This window comes from Mirounga leonina, unplaced genomic scaffold, assembly GCF_011800145.1.
Source record: "Mirounga leonina isolate KUSES-001 unplaced genomic scaffold, KU_Mleo_1.0 Mir_53, whole genome shotgun sequence".
NCBI lineage: Eukaryota > Metazoa > Chordata > Mammalia > Carnivora > Phocidae > Mirounga > Mirounga leonina.
Genome location: NW_023270807.1, coordinates 17661301 through 17675296, shown reverse-complemented (window position 1 = coordinate 17675296; position 13996 = coordinate 17661301). Strand labels below are relative to the sequence as shown.

The 13996-nt window shown below is 38.9% G+C and overlaps 1 protein-coding gene across 1 annotated transcript in view; it reads left to right on the top strand.

The window, feature by feature from the left end:
* PKHD1 (PKHD1 ciliary IPT domain containing fibrocystin/polyductin) overlaps positions 1–13996 on the top strand; it is a 454138-nt gene that overhangs the window by 316098 nt on the left and 124044 nt on the right. The window contains exons 55-56 of the mRNA XM_034990755.1: positions 9412–9566; positions 10959–11111. Coding sequence (XP_034846646.1) covers positions 9412–9566; positions 10959–11111 — 308 coding nt within the window. The remainder of the gene's footprint in view (positions 1–9411; positions 9567–10958; positions 11112–13996) is intronic.

Sequence of the window (13996 nt, the reverse complement as noted above, 5' to 3'; positions counted from 1 at the left end):
AGATGGGACATGCTAAGTTGGAGACACCAAGGGGAGATGTCAAGAAGACAATTAGATATGTAGTTTAGGACTCAGGTAGAACATGATAGGTGGTCATCCAGAAAGTAGATAATTTCAGTGATCAAGAAAACAGGAAGAGGACGAAACTGGAGCCTGGAAATGAGACTGGGGCCAGTCTAATTCTTTCCAAGTTGATAGAGTCAGCACAGATGATGGAGAAGTAGAGGCCCAAGAGGTGATTCTGTGGTGGGAGGAAGAGTGGGCAACATGAGGGACTTGGAGGAAGGCCAGGTTGGCTGACCTGGTGAACAGGGACCCAACACAATAGGGTTCCCAGGAGTAGTTAGTGGTCAGGGTATATTCACTGGCAATATAACAAGTTTAGTTTTTACCCTCCAGGAGCACTGTGTAACTATTTTTAGTTTTTAAGAGGATAATATAGATGGGAGGTAGAGCTTGTGATCACATTCCTATATGTAAAAAAAAAAAAAAAATCATTCTAGGTACAATGCAGACAACAGAGGAGTCAAAAATGGATCTAGGGACACCACTTAGGAAGTCCAAGCAAGAGATAGCATAACTTGTAGTCAGGAGCTGAAGTGCCGATGGAGAGAAGTGGGCAGATGTAGAGACGGGAGATACAAGTCTATAAGATGTATTGGATGTGAGGCACTCTTAGTTTCTGGATTGCAGAGACAGACGGTGGTGCCATTCACTAAAAGAGGACGGAATTTTGGGGAAAAAGATTATGAGTTCAGATTTGGTCATGTTGACTTTGAAGTGCCTGATACCCATATGGATTTGTGAAGTAGGCAGTTCAAACAGGGATAAATATGGAACTTTAATTATAAGGCTAGCAGGATGGAATTTGGCAAGAACCATATGAATGGATTTTTCTTTAAAGAATGTGTTAAAAACCTCACTCAGAGTCAGGGCAATTGGCTCTTTCAAAAGAAATTCAATTTTATGAATGAAAACTATCTAGAGTAGCTAGCTATTATTTATTGAGCTCTTATCATGTGGGTTCACTCTATGTCAAGCATCTACCAGGCATTTTACATACATTATCTCATTTAAATCTCTCAGTGCTATGTTAGGTATTATGATCTGCATTCACAGATACAAAAACTGAGGATAGAAAAGTTGAGTAAAATTTCCAAGTTTATAAAGCTAGTTTGTAGGGCTGACTTTTTTTTTTTTTAATCATGGTTTGTCTGATTCCATTGCTTATATTCTAGTGTTCTATATAATAAAAATATTAAGAACAAAATTTCTTAGTATGAGTCCTGATGAGGAGTTTTTAATGAGTTTATATGATTGTTAAGTAATTACCATAGTGAATCCATTTTATGGAAAGCCTTCCTTTTTTTAACCTTTTAAAAAATGTGAAATAATTGAAACCTCACAAGAAGTTGCAAAAATAGTAGAATTCTTATGTACCCTTCACTCAGCATTCTCGGATGATATATTTCATAACCTAAACATGATAAAATCTAGCAAATCGATATTAGTCTAGTATTAACTGAAGTACAGACCTTATTCAAACCATTTCTTTAAACATTGATCTATGGTCTTCTTTATGTTAAAAGTCAGTTTAATAAGTCTTTCTAACGCATTGTTATGAGGACAGATTTTACTCAGACCTCCTTATGGATTTTTGCCAACAGAATTACATATCTGAATTTATTTGTGTTTAATTGATTTATTTTATGAAGAACATTGAAGTGAAATCTTCAGAGGAAAAGTTTCTTGTTAAGTTTATAAACTTAGACTTATTCCTCATACCACCGATAAAAGTAGGCTTAGCAAGGTATTTGAAACAATATCATTTTCTTTTGTTCTACATTATAATATAAATTTATCTCTAAGTTAAGTTACTCTTCACTGTCGCTCTGCTTCAGTTGACTTTGGAGGAGACTGATGAACAACATATTGGATTTTTTAGACTTCAGATAAGTCAAGAGAAGTTATAGTGAGATTTATACTTAGATTTAAAGAAATTGGCTTTTTACCCATTGTAAGTATTAAGTAGAGGTCTTACTGTCATGTAAGGGTGACCATATGTTCTTTGAAGTTAAGTGGTTACTTAATCAATCCTATGTAAAGGTTTTAGGTTTTATCCTGGTTATTGCAAGATTTTAAACAGGGCAGGGACAGGGTCCAATTCATGTTGTAATCTGGTTCATGCTGTGTGAAGAGTTAACTGTTGGTGGGGACAAGGATAGAAGCAGAGAGACTGTTAGGACAGTGAACTAACATTACAAGTGACACATGCTGGTGGCCCAGATTAGGATGGTAGTGAAGGAGGAGGACGGAATGGTGAAGTACATATTGAAGACAGAGGAAACATGGGGTGCTGATGGGCTGGGTAGAAGAAAAAGAGAAGAATCAGGGATTACCATAAAACTTTTAACCTGGGCAACTGGGTGAAGAGTGCTCTGGTTTACTGAGAAGAGGAAATGGGGGAAGAGTAGGTTTACAGGGAAACTTCCTCAAAAGGTCTCACATTTTTTCTTATTCCTTTTCTCATTTACTTTTTAAAGAAAGAAAGTGTAGAGAGCCTTATCCAGTCCCTTTGTCCTGTTGTTGTCTATGGTTCTTCTGTGATATACTAACTTACTCTGGTATTTATAAGGAAATAACTGAACTAAACAACAAATCATTTTTCACCTCAACGTTGCCCCAGGACCCTGGCCTTCTGCGCTGACATCATCACTGATGTCATCTATTCTGCCATCTCGTGTTCTTTGGCTGTACTTTGTTTGGATACTTCTTGTTCTCCTTTCCGATACATTCCCACTTCAGACATGAGTGTCCAGAACAATTATTTTTACGAGTCTCCCTAAATACTTGATAAGTAAAATAAGGAGGTGCACAGTACTCTTCGGTTTCCTCTTGCCTTGACACTCCCTGCTTATCCTGAGAATCTACCACATCTTCCATAAGACGTTTAATCTCCCCTCAAGCACACACTGATTTTCTCACCATCTGAATTATAGAATGTGGTTTTCTGATTTATGATGTTAATAAAAATATGCTGCCTGGTGATGGATCCTAAGCTACTTAAGGTGTCTATGTCCTGTTCCTCCAAGTGGCTTCTACAGGGGCAGGAAAATACTGTTTTTTATTGATTGTGTCTATTACTTAGCACCTAGTACACAGCAGAACACAAAGACTTCTAATAAATGCCTGCTACCTTGAATGAATGTGTCTTTTCTGGAAATCAGAATTTATCAAGCCTCTTGATTCAGTGGTATATCATCTAATAAATGAGAATCTTACATTTATTTTTAAAAACCACTATATTTTGCTTATTACTCAGACTTCATTATTCTACTACAACAATTTTGTTTATAGTAGAGTTGGCAGCCTTATTCATTTATTGGCAGGAGTTCAGGATCATGTAAGTAGCCCCCAAAAGAAGATGATTCTGTTTGGTCCAGTGAACGAGTGGGTTCTAATCTCAGATTGGCTATTGTCTCTATGCTGGGAAAAGGCACATGTGGTAGGAACATAGGATGGAAATAGTATGCTACAATGAAAACAAGCTTAAACTTTGAGGGAAGGCAGAACTGTAATAATTCTAAATGTGCAATTAGCTAAATGTATAATTTTGAGCAAACTACTCTTTCTGACCCTCACGTTCTTATTCTGTGATACAAGAATAAAATGGCTGGCTAGTAGAGTAGTTAGAGGGATTAAGTGAATTAATGTATATAAAGTGCTTAGCCCCATTTCTAACACAAAGTGAGCCTCAAGACGTGCTAGTTATTGTGGTTATAGTAAAAATAAGTAAAAGTAGCCTTTCTCAATCCATTTGGGAAATTGTGGCAGGCCCTCCCCCAACCTCTCTTATTTCTCTATTTCGACCTTATTAGCATCTATGGAAGAAAAATTTTCTACATGCTCTAGGGTACAAGTGTACCCAGACCTGTCAGGCTTTTCCTAGCTTTACCACCAGAGAGTAAATTTTTCTCTCTCCTTAGTTTCAGTTCAAAAGTCCAGGCGGCTGTCATTGATAGCAATGTATTGGATCACTGGAATTTGCTGACAGTAGATCTTAAATGTTCCCATGCCCAAAAAGTCAATGTGTGAGGTGTTGGATGTGTCAGTTAACTCAATGAGGGCAATCTTTTCATAGCGTCTACGTAGATCAAATCGGCACATTGTGCGCTTTAAAAATCTTAAATTTATTTGTCAATTACATCTCAATAAAGCTGATACAATGAAGTCCAAGGGAAGGATTTTCACAGACAAAGGCCGGTTGGATCCCTCGCCTACCCTTTCACGAAGGGTTTGTGGGATTATAATCAGCAGTGTTCACTAGGACACAGAATTAGGATGGTGGTTAAGCAGAGCAGTTCTCAGAAAAGGTGTGGTGAGGGGTGCCTGGGGGGCTCAGTAGGTTAAGCATCTGCCTTCGGCTCAGGCCATGATCCCAGCGTCCCGGGTTGGAGGCCTGCTTTGGGCTCCTTGCTCAGCGGGGAGTCTGCTTCTCCCTCTGCCTGCTGCTCTCCCTCCCCCTACTCTTGCTCTCTCTCTCTCAAATAAATAAAAATAAAATCTTTAAAAAAAAGAAAAAAAGAAACGATATGGTGGATTTCTTGGAAAAAAAAGGAGAAAGGAGGCCAGGTAGACAAATAGCTGACATTTATGATAACTCTTCTTATTACCATCATCAGCGTTGGTATCATGCCAAAGCCATTCCCTTTCTTCAGTACCTCGCATAATCCAATGCAGGCTGAGGATCCGCAGTACCTTTCAATGGCACTGAAAAAAATGAAAAAAAAAAATTAAACTGAAATTTAAAAACAAACCTTCAGTGTTAGTAGAATTCAGAAATCTATGGCTATCCCTATTGCTGGGAAGAAAACATCTTGGACTCTGGACACTCTGAGCCTGTGGTCAAATGCAGCCATCATCATTAAGACCCCCCAGCGTTTAGTTAACAAATCCATTTAAGTGGTAGGTGTTTATATATGGATGCCTTATGCATGGTTGTAAAAACTTTAAAATCAAGTCAGGAAGCATACATTTTTTTCCTTTTTCGTAATTATGTTCTTGACCAAATACTTGACCAAATACTTGACCAAAAGTATTATATTTTCTCCAAACTAGATAAAATGTTAGTGCCAAAATAAAGAAAACTGTGCTGACATCTTGTTTATATATTTTTAAAGGTTTTCTTTTGGGAGACTTCTGCAGCGATTATTCATAGTTTCCTCTCTCTTTTCATATGGTTTTCATTTAGGTCCAGTTATGTTGCAAACAGCTCTTTTAATTTTTTTGTTGATTTATTGTTTTAGGTGTGTTTTGCTCAGAACAAAAAGGTCTATCCTCTCCCCTGTAGCTATAGGACTCTTATTAGTACTAAGCAGACAGCTGGGCTTCAAGCAGTCCTGAAGATAGGATTTCTTGAAATGGTTGAAGGGTAACCAAATAATAGAAGACTGTGAGTGGAAAGAGTAGATGCTGGAATTGAAGGAAAACTGATACTTGACCTACAGAACCATCTAAGTTCTTGATAACGGGGACCATGACTTTCTTAGAAGTTACCACTATTGCTCTTTGGACACAGAAGTGGAAGGGGCCATACTCCTTTGCCATATGTATACTGTCCTTGTGACATAGGGATTCCCAAGGCTTCAGGAGTATAGGAGAGAGATTAATTTTCATGAACCTGCAAAGTTTCAGGAGACTCAATGGAAAAGGTCAGCTTAAGTTCATTTATATTTTTCATATAAAACTCAGGCTAATGATTTCAATAGTTCTTTTTTCTTTTTGTCAAGAACATTGCTATGTGCTGCAGTGTTTATATAGCTAGGTAGCCATATTTTTATTGAATATTATCTAACAGTATCAAAGTTGAATAGCCACAGAAAGCAAGAATACAATATCAATTGCAAGGCAGTGGAATCTATGATGTCAAAATTGTGTGGAACAGAGGTGGGGGTTGGGTGTTCAGTGGGGAAGAGACCCCCATGGGAAGATTTCTTGAAGGCAAAGGAACTTCATTCAGTTTTTAAGAATGAGTGGACTGAAGGGCAGAGTAAGGACAATGATATTTTAAGTGATGGGTGAGAAGCACATAGCTATTTCTTGGGAGAGTGAGCAGATTCATCTGGCTGGAGCAGAACCCTTATTTAAGGAAGTTAGGGAATGAAGTTTCATTCATTTCAGTTTACATTAGGGTTCACTCTTTGAGTTGTACATTCTGTGGGTTTTGACAAATGTATGATGACATGCATCCATCCTTATCATACCATATACTGCCTTGTTTGCAGTCCCTAAAAATTACAAGCTGGTAGCTGCACCGTTGTTTGAATTGTATGACAGTGCACCAGGAGATGGACCCATCATTTCTAGTGTCCCTCAGCTTCTGAGCAGGTTCAGTTTTATATACAACAGAATTCCTGTACAGCGAAGTAAAAAGAAGCCATCTCTGTGAGCACTCGGTGTAGACACAATGTAGGATAAACATGGTCAAAAAGAATCTTTTGGTTTTTATCTCCTTCTCTTATCCCTAAATTGCTACCTATTTTCTTTTGTTTGAATAGTAAAGTTAATATGAAGAACTAGATAGTGGTATAAATAAATGTGATAATGTTTAATTTACTTTTGGGCCTACCCATTCTTTTTTGTACAACATTGAAGAACATGGACTTCTTTCTAAAAAAAAAAAGTCTGGGACAGGCAAGCAGGCAGGGCGGGCTCTATCTTCTACCAACATTGCACATGCCTACTCCCAGTGTTCACAAGTACAAGCTGCAGCTGTAGTTGGGGCCATTGGGGTGGAGGATGGAGCCAGTCCCAGCAGAAGCTGACTAGCTGGGGATGGTTGTCTATGCAGACTCTGGCCCCATCAAGGTGGGCCTTGCAGGAGGGAATATAGGGCAGGCCTCCTAAGACAGAGACGGAGGGGCCCTAGTGCCCCACCCAACACAGCGTCAGGGGCTCTTTTTAGGCCTGGGTGGAGCTCTCTGGAAGTCCCTAGGAGCAGGTGTGGGCCCTCGTCATGCCTCACAGGCTGTCTCTGGGAGAAACAGCTCATGGCAGCGCTGTACTGTTTCCTGTGGGGAGACTACCCTGTGGCCAATGGTCCAGAGGTCAGCGTCGATCTCAAAGTCACTGCCGTAAAAATCCCCCGTGTCCACAAGAAATGAGTTTCAACTCATTTCATAAGAAACTTTTCAGAACATTATAGTGCCTATCGTCTGAAGAACTTTATTCAGCAGTATGGATAGTAATAAAAGATTATCTAGATAATACTGACTATGAAAGAAAGGATCAGTTTCATTTGTGCTGCTAATTGACTTTGGTGTGACTTTTTATCCATAGCCTTATTTTCTTTTTAAAAAAAGTATTTTTTTTTCTGTTAAGTTAGAAAATTTAGGTTTAAGGAAAATCACTAATAAACTCACCATCCATAGGTAGACTAACATTTTACTGTGCATCTTTCCTGTCTTCTGTTTTCTCTGCATGCATTGTTTTTATTTAAAAAACAAATTGGGCATATTGTTTTATATCCTGATTTTTTCAATCCAAACATCATGAACAAAATGTCTTATAATTCGTGCTCTGCTACAATACACTTTTTAAATGACTGCATAGTATTCCATTGTATGGTTCACAGACTCTTCATAATTTTGTGGATTATCTTGATATCATTCTGAGATGTGGGGGTATTTTTTTTTTTAAGATTTTATTTATTTATTTGAGAGAGAGAGAGAGCATAAGCAGAGGGGAGGGGCAGAGGGAGAGGGAGAAGCAGACTCCCTGCTAAGAGCAGAGCCCCATGCTGGGCTGGATCCCAGGACCCGGAGATCACGACCTGAGCCAAAGTCAGACGCCTAACTGACTGAGCCACCCAGGCACCCCAGTATTGCTTTTTATTACCATTTATCTGGGGAAGGACTATGAGTCAGACAGGTGAGGCAATGTTATTTAGTGGAAAGAACCTGGACTTAATCAGGAGTCTTCCTTTGTCCTGATCCAACCTCCGGCTCCATTCAATGATCTAGTCTTGAGCTTTGTTGTTTCCTCTCTTGGAGTTTAGTTACTTTGCTTTTAAAAACTAGCAGTTGCTTTAATATTCTGTAACTAGGATGTCACTACAAATCAGGAACAAAGGTAAGACTAAATTCTTTCATTAAAATTATAGCAATTGACAGTAGTCTTTTTTTCTGTGATTCTCTCTCTCTAAGCTCAGGTGTACAGACTTGAATTAGTTATGATCTTTGGTTCATAACAGACTCGTACCATTGACCCACAAACGATCCCCTGTAATTTATTTGGGTTTTTTTTTTTTTTGGTGTTAATATTATATAGAAACACGTGTGTATTTCCCCTCCCTTGCAGTAAACTCTTTAAGGCTGTCTACTAGTCAAAATCTAAGTTGTCATTTTTAAAAATGCAAATGACATATGTTTTATTTACCATTACGCCTCTAGCACCTATTATAGTGTCTGGTGCCTACCAGTGTTCAATCAATAAATGTTTCATGATGGAATAGCCTTCACATGGACTTGTTGCCTGGGTGAATATTTATGGGTAGAGGAGACTCTCTTGTCAAAGCTTCCTAAAATGTGGACATTAGCAAAAGAGGCAGGTTATTAAAATAAACTTATGCCATTGAAGTTGGTAATGACTGTGAATGAAGAATAAAGCAGACATATTCACTAGGAAAAGCTAGGCGGCAGTGAAAGACTGAACAGAAGTTTTATTAAATGTGAGTTAAAAAAATGAAAATGAACAAAACCATCGTTGTTTCATATTGTGGTGGAAGCACAACACTCAAGAAATGCATCCCATTAGTCCCCACAGTAACATGGGAATGTCAGAAGGGAGCTTTCAATATTGGCACTTTTAAGAGGAAGATGAGAAACTCAGAAAAGTGACTTCTTGAGGTCACGTAGCTGGTAAGTGGCATCTCTAGGATCCACATTATATCTGTCTGACCATGAAGGTAGGAGCCTTAATACATGATGATAAATTGTCCAAAAAGTGACATAACAGTCCTTTAGAAAATGTGAGAAAAGATTTCTTCTGAAACACGTTTATTATACAAGCTGTTTCCCAATCAGGGAGGAAGATGCCTGCTCTAAGAAGCCATGGGTAGTTGGCATATAGTAAACTCTGGAACTTTTACTCTTTCTTGTTCGTTTACCTTGGACTTATGGCTAAAGAATCTCTTTGCAATCCTTGTGATGTATACATGTAAGCCACACCATTGACTCCATGAACATTAAACATTTCACAGAAGCCTTTTTTCTCTGTCTTGATTTGTTATTTCTAAGTCAGTCTCCCTGGTGGGAACTGGTGGTTGCAGTGGATATCCTTTCCTCTTTGGAGTTAGTAGGTGATCTGTATTGCATGGCCAGTAGACTTGATACGATTTTTATGCTGTTACAGAATTATAGTAGAGGACACAGTAGATTGGCGGCCCCATGACAAAATCGTCCTTAGCTCCTCTTCTTATGAGCCTCATGAAGCAGAGGTCCTCACTGTGAAAGAAGTCCAGGCTCACCATGTTAAGATCCATGAACGGCTCAAACACCGGCATGTTGGTAAGGCTTTGGTTTGTTGGAGAAGGGAAAAGGATGAGCCAGTAAGAATGTGTTTGGCAACCTGCCTGGGGATCTTGTGTCCAGTGGCCATTCAGAAGGGATGGATAATACTTTGCTGCTCCCTAGACTCATCCTAGAAGGCTTTACCTCTATTCCCTCATTAATTGTATTGCTTAACTTTTAAAGAACACTTAGATGTGAAGGAATTTTTTGTTTTGTTCTTTTACTTTTTACATATAATGGCAAGTCTAGAAGCAAGCAGAAAGGTTAAGCATGTTGTTCAAGGTCACTGGGCATTTCCATGGCTAAGCCAGAATAAACCTCAGGGGAGCTGAATTTCCAGTTCATTTCTTGACACACTGAATCATACAATCACTTAGAATTCGACAGTTATTGTAAATAATGTTTTCTTTCTCCATACTCAGGAATGTGTCCTTCCTGACACTTTATGTACTGACTACTACTACTATTAAAAAGAAAAAAAGTTAAAAAGCCAAATACCTTTTTCACAAAAAAAGTGTAAATATTTTTATACATTATGCACAGTTCAAATTCTTTGCACATAAATTATAAATAGCCATGAGGTTCCAGATTCAGTCCAAGTAATATGTTTAATCCAAGAACTCTAATAAGTAATAAAACATGGAAATAGAGGGGTTAAGGAATATCTTTTTGTCTCTGATATGGGAGAGGAACATACATGTATTCAGCAGGATTATGTCTAAAGCTATTTCTAAATCATAGTTCCAAGGATGATTTCTTTTTTAAAAAGTGGAGAAATCTCCAGCAGTCCTTGCTAGTAGGATGCAAAGTGCAGTGTAAATGGAGCTCAGTGGAACAGACCAGCAGGGCACTCCGTTCCTGTCCCTGAGGGGGCTCCTTCAGGCAATTCTGAGCTTAAGACCCATCATGAGAGGACACTGCCACTGCTCTTTGTCCCTTTACTCCTATACATTGCTGCTTTAGCTCAGTTACTGCCTCAGTCAGTCTGGGATTCTTCACTCTCTTTGAAGAGGTCCACGGACGATGTACAACCAAACACTCAAGTCTCACGCCTATGAATGAATTTAAGGAAGGAGGTTGGGGACCCCACTAATTGGACAGGTGTGCCCTGACTTCCTTGTCCCAGTACCCACAGTTATTAAGGAGAAATGAATTCTTGCTCGAACACTCTCACTCTGATCCCAAAGAGAGATATGTGAACGAGCTTTTCATTTCTCAGCTGACATTTGTGGAGAATGCCTGAGGAAAAGCAACCTTAATGTTGGTAGGACTTCCGAGGGGAAAGGAGTGTTTTCATTTGTCAGGTTCTCTGGGTCCCCAGCTGGCAATTTCCGAAATAGGTTTTTAAAGTTTTTTTTTTTTTTTCTTGCCCAATTCCTATTGCCCCAGGAAGCGTCCATGTCATGGAGGATGGCCGATACATTCGTCTGGCTGCAGAGGTTGGACTTTTGACCCGAAATATACAAATCCAGCCTGATATATCATGCAGGGCGAGACTACTTGTGGGGCCCTTCAGAATATCCAGCAGTGAGGAATTTTCAGGTAAATGGAATTTTAAGTTACTAAGCATTACCGATTGGAGCCTATTCATCTGGGACTTTCAGAAATTCCAACTGTGAGAATTTTCATTTATAAAACAAAACATTCAAATTAGATGGCTCCTTTGTGCTCTGAGAAGCTATGAATTTTCAGTTCTAATCTGTGCTTAATTATCAGTGTGATGTTAAAATAATATACTAGCGATCGGCACATATGCACATTTTTACCTCAAAGAAAACATCTTCAGCAGATGTGAAATTTCCTCTGCTTTGAAATTATAGATGATTTAATGACCACTTGAGTTTTATCTCTTTCCTGAATTTCTATTACTCTTTCCCAGTAGCATGCTATATCTGATGGCAGGGCTCAGCTCATGCTATAAATTAATAGCATAAATTTAAATAAAAATGATTTCCATATTCTAGACTACTTTAAGGATCAGTTCAATCTTTCTCATTTCTTTCAAGCTTTAACTCTTTTGGAATGCTGCAACATGATTTGATTAGGACCTTGTTCTTAAACTTGTATCCCTTAAATATTATTCTAGAATTGTTTCCTGGTCAAATAAATTCGGGAAAGGATATCACTGTAGCTCCATCTTAGAAGGTCACTGAGTACCTGAATATAATAAAGGCTCTGAGAAGGCCTGGAATAAAGGAGCTAACTACTTCCCAAATATATTGAGCATGAAACACTTTTTTGTTGGCACATCTGTTCTACCAGTATGGTAAACGGCAGTATACGTACCGAACTTAAATCAAAAGTTCAGGATTTCTGGCCCATGGAACAAGCTCTCTTTCCATAGGCTCTGTGTCCAAGAGTCCTCAACAGAAGTGACTTTGCTCCTCCCCTCCCCCCAAAAGACATTTGACAGTATCTGGAGACATTTTGCTTGTCACAGCTTGGGGGAGCTTCTTGGCATCTAGTAGGTAGATGCTAAAGAGCCTACAGTGTATCCTGCAATCCTACAAAGCAGGGACAGCCTCCCACAGGAAAGGATTCTCTGGTCTGAAATGTCAATAGTGTTGAGATTGAGAAACCATGCTTTAGAAGACTGAGACACAGGCTGAGTCCTTGTCTTCTGGAAATGAGACAGGGTCCCTTTTAACTGAAACTGCAGGCCATGTGAACATGATCACAGAATAGAAGGCCAATTCTGACAGGTTAGCACCAGGCCAGAACTGAATGAGCAGCAAGACTGACATGGTCTTGAATTTCCGGCATTGCTGATCTAGGGTTTCTTAAATCATCCCGGGGGGGAAGGGATGTTATAGACTGGGATTAATGCTGATTTTCATGCCTATTTTATCTCATGCAATCCTAATATCTTTGTGAGAGAGACATTTTTATAGATGAGGAAACTGTAATAAAATTGCCTGCTTATGTGTGAAACTCACTTAAGAGCTTGTGAACAACTTGAGGGTACGGTTGCATCTTTCATCACCATTTTTCTAGTAAAGGAACTGCTATGTATTGAGTGCTCCATAAATGGGAATAAAGAAAGTAAGTGAAGAGTAAGAAAAGTCATCCAGCTAGAAAGTGGCAGAGGTAACATTCAAATTCAAGTCTGATTCTGAAGCCCTTATTAAATAAATTTTTAATTTTGGATCATTTTAGACTTTGAGAAGAGTGGCAAACATAGTATGGAGAGTTCCTGTGTACCTTTTGCCCAGTCTTCCCTATTATTAATATCTGACATATCTGCTACATTTGTCAAAACCAAAAAGTTAACATGGGTGCCTTACTCTTAACTAAATTCAAGATATTATTCAGATTCTACCTGTTTTTCCACTAATGTCCCTTTCTGTTCTAGAATCTAATCCGGTTTCCCACACTAAATTAAGAAGCCTTGCATTTTTCTGTAAATATACTCCAGAGCCTGGATGAAGTGGAATCGGCAGGTGTAGGTCAAGGATGCCAGCTATGGGCGTTGAACAATTATAGGATAGAAAATCGGGCCAGGACTTACAATTCCTACTTTTAAATTGGAGGCCCCTGTCATTCTTTTTCTGACCAATAACATCCAGCCATTTATACTTAGAATTGTGATTTTCAAAAGGAAAAATAGGATAGTAGTTGTGAACATAATCTTTGTTTAATTCTTCACTTAAATGCTCAAGACATTTTAAGTACTTACTATTTTTTTTTAATTTTTTAAATTTTATTATGTTATGTTAGTCACCATACAGTACATCATTAGTTTTTGATGTGGTGATCCACGATTCATTGTTTTCGTATAACACCCAGTGCTCCATGCAGTACGTGCCCTCCTTAATACCCATCACCGGGCTAACCAATCCCCCCTCCCCCCTCCCCTCTAAAACCCTGTTTGTTTCTCAGACTCCATAGTCTCTCATGGTTCATCTCTCCCTCCAATCCCCCCCCGCTCTTCATTTTTCCCTTCCTTCTCCTAATGTCCTCCATGCTATTCCTTATGTTCCACAAATAAGTGAAACCATATGATAATTGACTTTCTCTGCTTGACTTATTTCACTTAGCATTATCTCCTCCAATCCCATCCATGTTGATGTAAAAGTTGGGTATTCATCCTTTCTGATGGCTGAGTAATATTCCATTGTATTTATGGACCACATCTTCTTTATCCATTCATCTGTGGAAGGGCATCTTGGGTCTTTCCACAGTTTGGCTATTGCAGACATTGCTGCTATGAACATTGGGTTGCATATGGCCCTTCTTTTCACTACATGTGTGTCTTTGGGGTAAATACCCAGTAGTGCAGTTGCTGGGTCATAGGGTAGCTCTATTTTTAATTTTTTTAGGAACCTCCACACTGTTTTCCAAAGTGGCTGTACCAACTTGCATTCCCACCAACAGTGTAAGAGGGTTCCCCTTTCTCCACGACCTCTCCAACATTTGTTATTTCTTTT